General features: G+C 54.8%; 1 protein-coding gene across 7 annotated transcripts in view; it reads right to left on the bottom strand.

Annotated features, from left to right (window-relative positions):
- PTPRF (protein tyrosine phosphatase receptor type F) overlaps positions 1 to 15,536 on the bottom strand; it is an 81,802-nt gene that overhangs the window by 48,537 nt on the left and 17,729 nt on the right. For all 7 annotated transcript variants that reach the window (XM_037002206.2, XM_037002215.2, XM_073233777.1 and 4 more), the window contains exons 4-5: positions 11,810 to 11,955; positions 11,540 to 11,681 (exon numbers count right to left, since the gene is read on the bottom strand). In XM_037002206.2, coding sequence (XP_036858101.1) covers positions 11,540 to 11,681; positions 11,810 to 11,955 — 288 coding nt within the window. The remainder of the gene's footprint in view (positions 1 to 11,539; positions 11,682 to 11,809; positions 11,956 to 15,536) is intronic.

Raw genomic sequence — 15,536 nt, 5'->3', positions numbered from 1 at the left:
TTGTCCCCTCCACCGCCTGCATCTAACCCTCAGCTCCACTGCACAGCAGAGCCCCACATCACATCCTGGGTTCTCCTGACTCTGGGCTACCCTGTCCTGTAAAAGACCCACTCTAGACCCTGGTGCTAACTCTGGCCTATTCTCTAGTGCAGGCTTGATCTGGACCCCTCCCCCTCCCTCAGTCCTGACCCTGGAGACTGATCTGGACTCCTCCCCCTCCTTCAGTCCTGACCCTGGAGACTGCAGTTAGGCCTGCGGACCACGACCAAGCATGTGGAGTCTGAAGAGATTTAAAAAAGCTCTATGAGGACACCAGAAGTTGATGAGGGAAGGCAAAACTCCCTGGCTACCTTTTCCCAGCTTGCTAGGGGCTGGTGGTTCATGGAGGAGTCCTTTCCATGGGAGCAATAAAAGAGACATCAGCAGCACATCCCTACTCCAGCTGCACATGGACCCCTGCACAGCTCTGAGGGATTGGGGGATGGGGCTAGGCTGCCCAGTCCCCACCCCGGGAAGCACAAGGGGCTGGGAGCACAGGTTCTGGATGACTGCAGGCCCAGTGGGGGTCCCACCTCCAGTGCTAACTAGCTCTGTGACCTAGGCCCACTACTAATCCTCTCTATGCCTCCATTTTTACCTGTAAACAGGTGTAAATGCCCACCTCTTAAAGCCATCATGAGGACTATATCCAATAGCGCATAAGGTGCTGGAGAGTGTCAGCATCTTACAAAGAATCTGCACCCAATGAGTATGAGCTGACATTATTACTATAACCAGCAAGGCTTGAGCCACTAGGTTAGACAGCTACCAAGGCTAGGGCCTGGGCCCCCCTTTCCCATTCTGGGCTAGTGAGAGGCCCTCCCCACCGGGAGCAAACCACAGGCTGTATGTATGAGAACTCAGTAGAGCCTCTCCACCAGTATGGATGCCTGCAATGTCAGTGGGGGAAGGGGAACACTGTCCTTTGTCAGCCTTCTGGCAGGGCAGCTGGTCTCCACAGACCAGGAGACTAGGCCTCTTACCTCCCTCCCACAGGCCCAGCACTAGGTGGGCATGTGGGGACATTTGCTGAGGTCAGGGTCCTGTGCCAGGGAAAAGGCACAAAGCATCTTCAGTAGGGAAGAACATAAAGACTGGCAGGGTTGGTCCCCCTTGGAGACTCTAAGAAACCCAGGGGGACTGATTAGGGGGTGCAAGAAGAAGAGAAAGCTAGAGGAACCCCAACAAGCAGGGGTAAGATATCCCTCTATCTGCTGCCAGATTGGAGGGTCTGGGGGGAGGGGTGCCCGTTAAGGTGCAAGCTGCCAGGGGTATCCCCAAGAGGCCGTGGTCCCACCCAGAGAAGGGGGTCTCAGACTGGGAAGCAGTAAGACTCCCAGCATGGCCTTGCCTCCCTAGCATCTCTTGGTAGCTAGCAGTATGCATCCCTACCTGCAGCCCTATAAATTCCAGACATGAACCCAGTGTCTCTTTGGCTGTAAATATGATCCCACAGCATCCTGACTTTCAGCTCTGATTTTTTTCAAAGGAAAATGTTAAACGGTGGCAAGAAAAGAGGATGGAAACGAAGCAAGACTTGGGATGCACCAGGAAGGGGACTGCCTTCCTTTGGCCTTGCTGCTACCTGCTTTCACATGAAGGCTCAGGCACAGTCTGAGGCACAGGGCTCCCCTCCTCCTCCTTGTCCTCCCCAGCAGCTAGGGCACACTCAAGACTTCTAGAACCATCCTAGCCCACCAGGGTGCCAGTCTAGTTCTTCCCAGACCTCAATCCTACCTGCTCAGCCCTCCTGAGCAAAGGGGGAGGGGTAGCAGGGCCTGCTAGAGAGAGGGCCCAGGAGTCAGCCGGCCCCTAGCTCTACCCGCAAGGTACTGATCAAGGAGAAGGGAAAAAGTACAAACTTCTACAGCCTTGAGTCCCGGAAATCTACTTTGAATTCCTAACACGGGGAAGGTCTTTGGGATTTATGCCAAATTAAGGACAATTAATTTTCCTCCCTCAATTATTGCGCCCTCAGTGGCTCCGTCCTTGGCTCAGATCATCCCTCAGGCACTAGAGCCAGAGCCTAAAACCGGCATGTGTGAAGAGCTGTCCATAAAACAGCAGGACTCAAAAGCCAGTCCCTTGTGCCAGCAAGGCTTCTAGGCAGAACTAGAAAGCTGCAGCATGGCACCTCAGGGAGGAGAAGTGTGTCTCACAGGAGGAATCCAGCCCCTCAGGAGTGACCCGCTGCAGCTTCTTCCTCCTATGCTCACCCGGGGGGCCTACAGCACATTCAAAAGTAGCCAAGGACAGCAGCCGGTTAGGAATGCCCGCTGTGCACATGTCTGGCCAAGCTGGGCACTGCACTGGGCATAGTATAAACTGACTAATCCACCAGACTGGTACATTTATCCCCTTCACACCCCATGTGCCCGCAGGAGCTGGGTCCACTGTAGCCTGAACCACTCCGGCTAAGGCCCAGGGCAAATTTTTCCTCAGGCTGAAGTCACAGGCTCACTCCAAACCTATCAACAATCAGTAAAACTGAGGCCCAGATATGAGGGATAAAAAAGGTTATGTGAATGGGGCGTTTACTACATTCCAGATACTGAGTTAAAATGCTTTACAAAATCATTTAATCCTTACCAAAACCTACAAAGTACATGAACACATTGAGCTTGGAGAAATCTAGAAACCTGCCCAAGGTCACACAGTCCCATCAGAGGTGGTGAGGGGATGGGATCAGGTGGAGGGGCCCTGTGCTTGTAGGACTGGGGCTCTGGGAGTGTGCTGGGAGGGAATGGCAGAGATGATGGGCGGCCCTGGGGGAGCCACGCCACCATCTAGCACCTCCCTCCCCCGCAAATCTGTGCTACGCCCTCCACCGGTTTCCGGGGTTCGGCCACTCCACCGCAGACCCCTGCACAGAAGCAGCGGTGTTTTTTACTGCAAAATGAACCCAACTGCCCCCTACACGTGGCCACCCGTGGGCGCACACTCAAAATTCCAACACCCGTCAGTCCCCTCAAAACCTGTGGTGCAAGTGGAGGGGCTGTGGAGCAGACGGAAAGGGCCCCTCCCACTCCAGGCCTCCGGGTAACCGTGGCAACGGCGGAGAGGCGGACACCACTGCACCGCGACGGAAGGGCTGCGCTCTGTGCTGGCGCGCACCCGCGGTCCTGCTGCCACCGCCCCTTCCGCCCCTGCTGGGTGGAGCCGCCATTCCCCACCCCAGAACCCGCTTCCCAACTCCAGGGAACCTTCCCCTGGGACTTCCCACTCCACCCACGCAGAAATAGATGGGGGGTCCCGGGGGTGCCCAGCACAGTGCAAGGAGGTCACCACAACTGCCTTGCGGCTTCAGCCCCTGCATGGGGTATCTGCACCATGTGTGCACGTGGGGCTGAGGCCTCTCTATCCTCTGGACAAGAGGGTTCCGGGTCAGGAAGAAAAGCCCACGGGAACTTGACGGGACACCAGAGGTACCAGGAGCCCAAGTCTCTACAGCTGTTTGTGGATTCCGCCTGCATGCACAACTAGGGTGTACACATTCCCAAAGGTCTGTCACACAGGTCTCTGGGTACCCGTGGTGGGTGTACATGAATGGCTCCTGCATGGAACCATGCTGGTCTTTAGATAACTGCAGTAGGAGACCTGACTCCTTCTTTGCTGTCCCACTGGGCAGAAGATCATGGCACGTATGGGGAGGGGGATTGGGTTGGGAGTCTTAGGCTCAGAGAGGGGCAGGAGCTTGGCTGAGATCCCACAGCAGCGGTGAGGCTGGACTAGTTCCACTCCACAGCTCACTTGCTATCTTGGTGGCTTCCTGGAGTAGGAGATGCAACAAGGAGAAACACTTCAGCATGGGACGCAGAGAGAGCTTTCTGGGGAAGGCAGGGACTGCCTGAATAAAGGCTGTGGGAGGGTGGGGTGACAGGAGGCAGGTGAGTCTGGTTGGAGGTAAGACAAACGCTGGGGTTGAAAGATGAGGCGAGGGTAGGGGATTGGCTTAGGCTGGCTGCCAGGGGAGGGAGGCCGCTGAAGCCCCTACAAAGCACACACAGGTCTCTTTGTCCAGCTCAGGCTGGGATGGCTGAGGCGGGAGTCTGGGCCTGAGGGAGGGGCTGCATCAGGGAAGCCGACAGATGGAGACGCCTTGCAGGGTCCCAGGGCGGGCAGTGCTGGCTGTCCACACGACCTTCTCACCCAGGTTCACCCAGCTCCACAGCGCCTCTGTGCACATGCAGGCACAGACAACAAACACAGGCTCCCTGGGGTGGAGCTGTCTGTAAGCCTGACTCCTTCCCTGGTTTGTGAATGTTAGGCCTGGCCTCCCTCTGTCCCTAACACACAGACACCTAGAAACGTTCACAGCCAGGGACCTATAGAGATATACATGAAGAAAGAGACAGGTGCAAAAATAGAAACCTCTGTGTGTGTGTGTGGAGGGGCACCTGCAGTGACAAGCACCTGTGGAAACAGACTCATGCGAGCAGAGCCAGAGGCAGTGCATGCAGACATGGAAACACATGTGCAGACACGCCGTCAGAGACCCAAGTATCCCGAGACACACGCACCGGGAGACACAGGAAGGGACAGGGACACGGGGAGTGCAAAGACACGTAAGTAGCCTTGTGGGCAGTGGGCTCCCAACCGCATGCACTCCAAGGAAACCAAGGCCACCTTGGACCCTGTTCCTGAGGTCGCTCGTCCTCAGCAGGGTGAGGGCCAAGATACCCCCTAGCAAGCTGGAAGGCCAACCCAGACCCCCAGGCTCCCACTCTCTCCCATTAAGCCCCGCCCTACCCAACCCCCAGGCAGTAAGGAGAGGCCTGTGGGGCCTTGGGCCCATCTTCCTTTGCAGTTTTTAGTCTCGATTTTCAGCTTTTTCTAAGAGAAAACTCCCACCTCTTCCAGCACTCAGATTTCATCAAACTTGGCATCTTAAAAGCCTGTTTTGTTTTTGAATCTGAGCTGCTTGGGGCCTGTTGACAGAGCCAAGAGCAACGGTGGCCTCCCCACCCCAGATCCCGGTGAACCTGGGGGCTCCCTGGATACATACCCTACCCACGCTCTGGCTTGTGGGCCCTGCCCACAGTGGACTCTTCTGGGGTTCCCCACCTTAGTCCTACTCCAGAAAGACTCTTTTGATCCACTTATCCTCCTAGGTTCAGGCCCAGTCACTCTGACCACTGACAGCCTCCCACTCACCCTTCAGGCCCCTTGCAGCCCAGTGCTCACCAAGGTCAAGTGTGAGTCCACTGAGGTAAATCCAAAGGACACTCCTCAGTGTTCATCCTGCCTGACCTGTAGACAGCACCCCACCCTGCCGACCACCCCCTCCTCCTCTAAGACCCTTTTCTCTTGACTTCCGTGCCTCACTGAGTTTTCCTCCTACCTCTCAGGCACCTCCTCACCAGATTCCTATGCAAAGCCCCCTTCTAACATGAAGAGTTGACATCTGGGGCTCCAACCAGGTCCTCTTCCACCCCTCTTGGCTCTGGCTTCCTGAGATTTGCCATTGCTCAGCCTTCAAAACTCCAACTCCAATGTCCCTTGGAGTGCCAGGCACATCTGAGCAAGGCCCCCTGATACTTCCCCTGGATGCCTGCACACATCCGACACAATAGGCTTCTAACTGGACTCACCATCAACCTGCCCCTGCAAACCTGGTTTTCCTTCCATACGTGAATCTTAGAAAACAGCACCACCACTTACCTGGTCCCACAGCCAGCAATCCAGAGTCTCTGACCTCCTCAATCCCAAAGATAACCAGGAAGGCTACTGCTCTTTCTAAAATGTTTGTAGCCCAGTCTCCCCACTGCCTCGGTTTGGGCCACTGCCACCTCTTGCCTGGGTTGCAAGACTGTCCCAACCTCTCACTCATCTCCCTCTACCCAACTCTGCACCCCCAGGGACCTTTTTGAGTCATGTATTTGATCATGTCACTCCCCTGATTAAAATCCTCTCTCCCCTGGCACCCCTGGAGAGGGCACCTTACCAAGGATAAGCATGTATACACGCAGGGGCATTTAAAGCCTCCCAACTTGGCTAGCTGTTCCCATAGCTGCCCACTCCACTGTGGTCATGAGGCTGAGAGTAAGTGAGGGAGCCCCATACACAGCAGGGCCTTGTAAGTACTTGTGACTACAGGGCTACGGGCTAGGCTGGGCACAGTGGAGATGCCAGTGTCTGTGGCTAACAGAAGAAGCAGGCATATGTCTACACCACAGGAGGATTTATTCAGAAGGGAGTACACTTGGAGGCAGAGCAAAACTAGAAAAAATGGGGGATTCCAGGTACTAAGAAGCCCAGATTCTGACCTTCAAGATCCTCCTGGCAGTGCCCACCTAACAGACACCTCTTCAACCCCTGTGCTTGGGCCAGAACTCTCCAGGAAATGGTTGCAGTGCCTCAGATTGGCATGGTCCCAAATGCTCCTACGGCCATGGTGGGGGTGGAGGTGGAAGCGCAGGTCACAGAGCCTGGTCACTGGACCAGAAGCATGCAGGCCACGCCTTGGCTGTAGGGGGGCACAGAACTGGCCTGGGTTCTATGCTTTCTGTGGCTACAAATCAGGAAGGCGACAGGCCCAGCTTCTGTAAGACCAGCCTGCTACCTAGAATCATATGCAGGCAAGAGGAAGGGAGCACAGCCTACCACTTGGGAAGTCACCTCTGCCTTGTGGTAGCCCTTATCCAAACCCCCCAACCCCAAAATCAGGCCTGGGCCAGGGAGGAACATGGAGCAGGGAGAGCTGATTCCCTGGGAAAACACTCACTCACCATGAAAACAAGCTCCCTTCCACTATGGTCCAGGTCTGGCCTAGCCCAAGATACCTCAGGACAGGGTCATATGTTGCTCATCAGTTCACCTGTCTCCAGGAATGTTTCCAAAGGGACTGCATAGGGATGGAGGGAGGCATGTAGGGGTGGTCCTTCATCACCCCACAGGTCCCAGAGCCAGCCAGGTTCACAGTCACTGCAGAACCCAGGAGTCCAACCCCAGCACTGACTGCCCCCTACCCCAGTCACTACACCACATGCCGACAGTTGGTCTCCCCTCAAGAACCTGACACCAGGTAGGCGAGACCAAACACTGGGCAGGATCCTGTCTGGTGCATCCTCCCTGCTGGCCTGGCTGCACTGAAGTGCTGAGGTGCCTTTGCAGCCTTGAGAACAGCTCAGCCCCAACCACTCTGTCCCACATTCACCTCTGCCAGCTGTCCCACTGATGAAACACTCTGAGCAGAGATCCTGTGAGGTCCCAGAGACAATGAGCCCAGACACAGCCATCTCTGACCTCCCACAGTGCAAGGCTGCCTCCTCACATGCTGCTCAGGCTGCTTGCCACACCCGCCTTGCTGTACACACAGCCCCTAAAGCACACACCTCTGCTGCACACACTGCACCCCCCATATACACGCGGATGTACATACACACACTGCATGAGGTACACCACGGGCTGTATAAACCACACCCCCTCATGCACTGCCTGATGTGCACACACACTCACACACAGTCTGCTGCACACTCCCCGTATATACAGCCTGTAAGGCACACACCTACTGTACACACCACACCAAACATCTTACATACACACAGTCTTACACACCCCACACAGGATGGATGTTATCTGTATCCATGACCACAAGGCAAACGCTGCCACCTGCATTTGGAGTTCTCAGAGCCAGGCCTCCAAGACAGTCAGAAACAGCTCATTCCTGCTCCCCGACTTACTCCCTGTTCCCCTCCCTGAGTCAGGTTGGGGGGTGGGGGCTTCTAAAACCTACCGAAGTCGCCAGGGTCCTGCCCACACCTCCGTGGTCTGGCCTCCTCTGGGGTTTTTCTGACCACTGTCTGGCATGGCCTGGATCTCACTGGCTCAGGTGAATCAGTGCCCTCCAGACTGAGCTCCAAGACCCTCACTGCCCCCTGTCTGGAGGGAAAGGCCAAGAAGCAAGGCCTGCCTCCCCTCCCCCTCCGCTCCCCCTCCCTGGAGAGGGAAAATGTCAGATTCCCTGTCTCAGTGGCAGCAGCAGCGGTTGGAGGGGGAGGGATTCAGCCGCCTCAAGAGTGCCGAGTGAGAAGAGCTTTTCCTGCCATTACCGGGCGGGCGGGCGAGGGAGAGGCTGGCGCTCTAATGGCTTCAATTACCACTCAGACTGGAGCGCTGGGTTGTGGGGCCCTGAGCTTGCCACTGCCTGGGACAGGCTCACCCCCAGCCAGCTAGGGCTGGGCACCCTAACCCTGTATGCAGCCCTGGGCAGGAGCAGTGAGGCAGACGGCTGGGCATCACAAGACAGCGGGGGCTCCCAGGGTGCGGGAGTGGCAGTCCTGTCCAGGGAAGCTGGGAGCAAAGGCCACAGGGAGGAGCAGCGCGGGGTGCTCCCAGAGGCTGCATCAGAGCTGAGTGTGAGGAAGGCTGGGCCCCGCACGCAACAAGGCAGGGCAGGGGCCATGGACTGGACTTGCAGGCCTGGGGTCCCTTTTGGGGGTGCGCCAACTCCCCTGCCTGCGCCAAGTCACCCCAGACAGCCCTAAGCTATGCCCCTGAGGAGCCCAGTGTGCAGTGGGCATGTGCACACACCGGGGCTTTGGGCTTACATGCAGTGTGTGGCGCAGGGAAGGGGCTCAACTCTCCTTCCCAGCCCCCAGACCAGCTTCATCTGCTCTCAGCCTGCTGCAGAACTGGAGGTGGCCTCCCAGGAATGGCCCTGCTCTCCTCTGGCCCCAGCTCTTGACGCCACCACGTCACCCTTGCCTGCACACACCCCAGCAGTCTGGCCTCGATGGGGTGGGGCAGGAGGGGGCGGGACATCAGCCTGGGCTGCTCTGGCCCCACCCCTGGATACCTCTGAGGCCTCCCACTCTACTCCTTTCTTTCTGCCAGGTCCCAGAGCCGGTCCAGGTTAGGCAGACCAGCAGGTAAGTCAGCATTTCACCTTCTGGGTGCTGTGTTTTTGGAGGAGGAGGGGCTCACTGAGGCTCACAGCCCCACCTACACCCAGGCCAGGAGCATGGGTAGGGCAAGCACCTGCCCACACCCAAGCAGCACAGATATACCCCAGAGCCCTGTTAGAAACCCTCATGCAGGAAGGCCCCTCAGGATGGAGAGACCCCCTCCACGCCTGGATCCCCCTCACCTCAGGCCCTGAAAGACCATTCCTCAACCTCCTCAATCCTTTAAAAGTTAAAGCTGCCCAGGGCAGTGGTGGAGGTAGGAGGGGACCCGCGAGGACCTGGGGGGAGATTCAGGGCCAGGGCTGGGGCACTGGAGCTCTGGGGGTACTTCTCGTTCAACACTAATAGAAGAGCCTCAGAAGATGCCCTCTGAGGCAGAAGCCATGGTTCTGGCCCGGCAGCTACCTCCCAAACAGCAGGGTAGGGCAAATGGCTCCCTGTCAGGGCAGATGCCAACAGGGGGGAGGGCAGTGTTGAAATACCTGTCCTCAGGTCATCAGTGGGTAAACTGAGGTCAGAGGTGGCAGGGTAAGATCACTCAGTAATCAGTGATCCTGGTCCCGGCCTGCCCTCTGAGCTCCTGCACCACAGCTAAGTCCCTGTCCATGGGAGTGGCCAGCAGGGGCTACCTGGAAGATGCCAGGCAACATGGAGGCCTTGTACTGCCAGCTCACATGCCTGGGCCTCAGGCTGTGCAGCTTCCAGCCCAACAGCAGCTATCATTCATGCCGGCATCCCACAGAGTCATCGTATTAATCCTTTAAACCAGTGTGGGCAGCAAGTAATACATCCCTATTTACAGATGGAGTAAATGAGGCTCAGAGGCACAGTTACTTGTCACAAGATAAGACAGTAAGTGGCCTTGTTCTTAACCACTGTCCTCGATTGCCCCTCTTAGTTGGAGCCCCCCGCACCACACAGACACAAAGGAGTTCTCTGTGGATGTGTGTGTGAACATATAAAGCCATAGCACAAAAAATGGCCAATGTGAAAAGATGTTCAAGTGCTCTTGTAATCAAAGAAATGCAAATTAAATTGAGATGCCATTTTTTGCCTATTAACTTGGCAAAGATCTTTTTTTAATGGTAATTCCCACTGCTGGTGAGGATATGCAGAAAAGAGGCCCTCTTATGCCCTGCTTGGCAGGAGTATAAACTCACACAATCTCCTGGAAATACTGAAAGGCTTAAAAATGCGTGTGCCCTTTGATCCAGCAATTACACTTCCACAAATCTAGAATCAGGAAGGTGGACTCATTTGCAAGGACATGTATAGCACCCTATTTATAAAAGCAAAAAAATATTGGGAACAACATATGTGTCCAACAATAAGGGAATGGCTAAATAAATTAGGGTCTTTCCATGTCATGCTTACCTACAGCCATTAAAATTAATGATACAGAAGAATATTTAATGGCAGGGAAGATGTTCATGATATGTTTTTTCAAAAAACAGTTTACAAATCATTGGGCAGAACGTTATAGCATTTTCGTTAATAGTGTATGCACAGAAAATAGACTATAAGGAAATACCCAAATATTAATAGTAGAGGTAAGATAACAGGTGATTTAAATTTTTTCCTATGTGCTATTTTATACTTATCAAATTTTCAACAGTGAAAAGGTGCTGTTACCTCAATTTAAAAAAAGTAAAAGATCAAGGCCGTATTTTGAAAATACAGGCAGACATTCAGACTGATGAATCTAGGGGCTGATTCATATCACTTCCCTTCCCCACCCTGCTCATAGCTTCCTATGTCTCCAGGAAAGTGTTCATTTTTCAACCTGGTCCTGTGTGATCTGCCCTGAAACCTCTCCAGGCTCATGTTGAGTTGCTCTTCCTCACTTCTCTCTGTGCCCTCTAGCTCCACCCACCCTCCAAAACCAGACTGAACCACTCAGAGTTCCCTGAAAGCTTCCAGCTCTCCTGCCTCTCTGGGCCTCAGCACATGCTGATGCTACTCCTGCTTAGGCCCCCTCCCAAACTCCTCCTCACCCTCAGGACACAGCTTAGACAACAGCTCCTTTCTCCTCTGCCTCCACGCCCTGAGCTGTCCCCTCAAGACTTACAGGAGACTGGAGTCTCAAGGGCAGGGCCCAGGTCAGATGAGCCACTGGACATCAAGGCAGCATTGGGGAGTATTTGCGAAATGGATGGAGGAGCCATCTGGTGAGAAGACTCTGAGATCCACATGCAGAGCTCCAGCCCCTAGCTGGCACCCTAGCTCACAGGGGCGACAGAGCATACAACTCTCCGAAACCTACTGCCAGCTTCCACATGAAAATCAGATCTGCTGCCACAAGCCATGCACCCCAAATGACACACAGCTGCCACCCCACACAAGAAGTCAGGCCCCAGACTCTACCCCAGTGCCCTGTTTTAGTGGTAGAATACAAAGAAACCAGGCCCACAGCTGCCCTCACCACTGGCCAAACAACCCAGGCCAGATCCATGATCACTATCCACTGCTGACCTCTGTCGACCCCAGGACAGCCAAACACATACCCGCCTATGGCAAGGACAGGGCTGGCTGGCTGGCTCTTCTCACACATTAGTCTACCCACCCACCATGCCACGTCCCTCCACAGCACATACCTTCGAGCACAGAGAGCTTGGCACTAGTGTTGATCTCCCCCAGACTGTTGGTGGCCGTGCACTCGTAGATGGCTTCATCTCTCTGCACACGCAGTGGCTGGATCCGCAGCACAGACCCTGCCCCATCATCAAACTCAATTACCTGCCAGAGGACAGACATGTGTCATGGCCTGTGCGTGGTCAGCCTTCCTCCTGCTTCCAAAGGCCCCGGAAGAGGAAGAACGGGGGGAGGATATAGCCCTGTCCGGCCCCTCCCAACCAAGGACATACCTCGAAGCGCTGGGAGCTGACTTTCTTCCCCTTTTTCATCCACGTGATGCGTGGCTTGGGCTCCCCTGTGGCTTGGCACACGAAGGAGGCCACCCCTCCTGACAGCCCCGTCTGGTCCTCAGGGACCTTAATGAAGACAGGTTTGCCTGGAGAGATGGAGACACCAAATCAGCACAGCACATTCACTGTAGTCACGGCCAACACAATAGGTGCCAGCCATTGGGTGGGAGGCTAGAAATATCTACAGGTAATAATAAGAGCGACACCTAAGTCTTATATAGTGCTTACTATATATGCCAAGCACTATTCAAAGGGCTCTAAACCTATGAGGTGGCTACTCTGATTACCTCTGCTTATGGAGAAGAAAAGCGAGGCACAGAGAGGTTATGGGGTTTGTCCAATACACCACAGCTGGTTAGTGGCAGAGATGATATTTAGACCCAGGTATTTTGAGTCTGCAGTTCTTACTTAAACCGCTAGTCTTCTGTCTCCCATTCCCCTATCAATTTCAAGCTCTAGGACAAAGGCATCCTGAGAGCGGCAGGGAGCAGCCCAGCACCTCCTCCAGACTTGTCCCCTACTGCTCTCCACCTCAGTGATGGCACCTCCATCTACCTCAAGGCTCCAGCCAGAAACCACTGACTCCCCCTCTGCCCCGGTATACAAGCAGTCCCAAAGGCCTAGACATTCCACGTCTTGAGTATCGCTGGACTCCTTCCCAGGCGAATGATTTCCTGGAGATCTGCCCTTTACCTACTCCCACTGATTTGGCTACTGTCTTCTGACAACTTGGATGTCTCCCCAAGGTTCACAGGGAAGCAAGGGGGGTGGTGCTCAGATACTCTACCGCCATGCCACACCGCCCTGACACACACACCAGGGCCAACCTGTAGCACCTACACTACGAATCCCACCACCCAGGGTCACAAGAGGAGAGAAACTGCTTTTATTAAGATGTAGCAACACCTTGTGAGTTCTGACAGCAGATCCATTTCCTATTAATCAGGCCAATGAATGGTTCCAAGAAGGCTAATGGTGTGAGAAGTGACCTTTCAGACCACCTGCTTGGCACTGAGGAGCCAAGGCCCTACCCGGTCCCTGGTACAGAAACGTGTGCAGTGACGACAATCCTCTCCTAAGCAGCCACTCTGCATCAGGTGCTTTATCTCAGTTAGTCCTTCACTGCTACTGTCCCCAGCTTACAGTCTCAGAGAGGTTGAGTCACTTGCCCAAGGTTACAGAGCCAATGAGTGGCACATGTAAGACCTGAATTCAAGCCTGTTTGACTTCAAAAAGATTCACATGGTATTGATGTGGGCCTCATCAAGAGCAAGGTCAGTGTGTGGTAGGGGGCCCAAGCCAGACCACAGGACGAGGAGGAGTGAGTGCGCAGTGGAGTGGGGAGGAGCACTGTGACTACTGAGAGGGGGTGGGCTGTGCTGGGAAAGAGAAAGGAAAGATACCACCTAGGGAGGATGGGGGTGGAAGGATGTTTTTACATCTTTGTTTCTTTTTCCCAAGACGTGAAAGACAATGTTTAAATGCTGACAGGAAGGAGCCTGCAGAGAGGGAGAGGTACTGATCCAGTGGAAAGAGGAGGGACAGCAGAGGGGTAGAGTCCCTGATGGAGGGAGGGTCCGGGCGACCACCAGGGTTGGAGTGACAGCTGCAGGTAGAGCATGGGAGGGCTTAGCCTTGCAGGGAGGGAGCCATCTTACTCCTCACCCAGGGCCCAGTGGGCTCTGGAGGTTTTATGTAATTATAGAGCAAGTCACTCACCATCTCTGAGCCTTCATTTTCTCATCTGGAAAATGGTGCTAGTGACACAGGGGTCTGTGCAGACAAAATGTGATGATGTCCATAAACTGCGTGCAGTCTTGACACATAGTGGCTCTTGCATGAGGGCAGCTATTACTCTCATTCAATTACTAGTTTTAAAACAATCCCATGAAGTAGACAGTATTACCAACCCCATTTCAGAGATGAGGAACTGGAAATTCAGAAGGTTAAGTAATGGACAAATCATAGAATGCCTTGGGGTTGGAACCAGGGTTTGCTCCAAATCCTAAGTTCACCCTGTAGCACCTAGGGCCTCCCTGGAGAAGGGAAATCCAGGACCCACCCAGCTGCTCTTGGGGGGTAGAGTACCTAGTGGGGAAAGGGCAGCCAGCTCAGAACCAGGGACAGCCTTAGTGGGGCAACATAAACCTGCAAGGGCCAGAGTGGCATGGGGACATGGGGACAACATGAGTCCTGGAAGCCTCAGTGTGCCTTACCCTTCCTCCAACTGCCCTCTAGAAGAGGCTCTGGACTCTCCCAGCACGCCCTTGTCTGCACAGCCTGTCCCTCTTTGCTAGTCCTTTTGAATAGGTCCTCTTTGATAGGGCTCTGCCCACTCAGGCTCCATTGGGGGTGTCTCCTGCTCATCCCCATGCACATTGTGCACCCCCCTCACCCACACCTGAGGACCTCCAAACAGCAGCTCTGGTGCTCCTGCACTGCTACCACCTTCCCCTGACTGGACTCTCTAACAACCTAACAAGCTGTCCCTGCCTCCAGCATTGCCCCTCTAGTCTGTTTTCCACTTAGCAGCCACATGAACTGATGGTCTCTCTCCCATGATCGAAACCCTCCAAAGGTCTCCCCTCTGCTCCCAAAACAATATTTAAACTTCTATTATAGTGGACAGAGCCCTGCCAGGTCTAACCCCACACCCTCCCCCTAGATAAAGCAATGCCCTCAGCAGCCTCAGGGCCTTTGCATAAAGGCCCTCCCTGTTCCTTCTGCCAGGAACCTCTTGGATGACTTCTTTACCTATCCATAACCCTATGTATTTTTCTGATCTCAATTTAAACATGATTTCCTTAGAAAACCTTCCTTGGTCCCCCGTCCTTGTCTGCAACTACATTAGCTCAGTTTCCGGCTCTAAGCTCACTGCAACTCCATCTGCCTCTCCTGCAACACTGCTATGGTTCCTCATGTAGCTGTGTGATGTCACTACCTTTTCCATATTTTGGGGGAGTATTTGGTTCATAGTTGCTTGCGCCTCTAAAACTATAACCCTGGGCAGGCAGACACCAGGCCTGCCTTGCTCCCTGCATGTCCCAGCACCCAATCCAGTTCCTGGCACACAGGGGTGCAAACAAAGGGAGGTGTGAGCTGACAAAGGCAGGCCCAGGAGGATGGACACTGCAGCCCCGCACACCAGGGGGAAGCCCCCTCTGCCAGGGAGCGGGGCACCAGGTGGAAACCCTCCTCTGGCTCCTGCCTCAACGTGTCTGCTGCAGACCAGAGGCTGGAACCTGCTGAACCGGATGGCTGGGTGAGTATGCCTAGGGGTGGAGCCTTGGTGCCAAACAAAGAACCAGAAGCTGGGGAGGAGAGCCAGGTCAGTGCGGAAGCCTGGGCAAGCAGGGGAAAGGCCTGAGTACAGTGTGGAGGCTGGACTGTGCCCAAGGCCTGGGGCAACTGAGGAGGCAGAACCCCCTTGAAGTCTGGAGAGGGGCCAGTGCTCCGCCCAGCCCACCCACCCACCAGACTCCCGCAGGCCCCTCCTCTTTCCTGAACCCCACCCGACCTCAGGGCCCCTCACCCAGCAAGGCGCCAAACCCCAGCTCATCCCCTCCCAGAGCCCTGCCGAGTCCCCTCCCCTTCTGTGCCCCAGGCAGACTACTGGGGAACATGACTCTGACCACGTCCCCACCTATGAAAGCTGGGCTGGCATTTG

The sequence above is a fragment of the Manis javanica genome, chromosome 4 (assembly GCF_040802235.1).
Source record: "Manis javanica isolate MJ-LG chromosome 4, MJ_LKY, whole genome shotgun sequence".
NCBI lineage: Eukaryota > Metazoa > Chordata > Mammalia > Pholidota > Manidae > Manis > Manis javanica.
The sequence above is the reverse complement of the archived record's forward strand: the minus strand, read 5'-3'. Positions and strand labels throughout refer to the sequence as shown.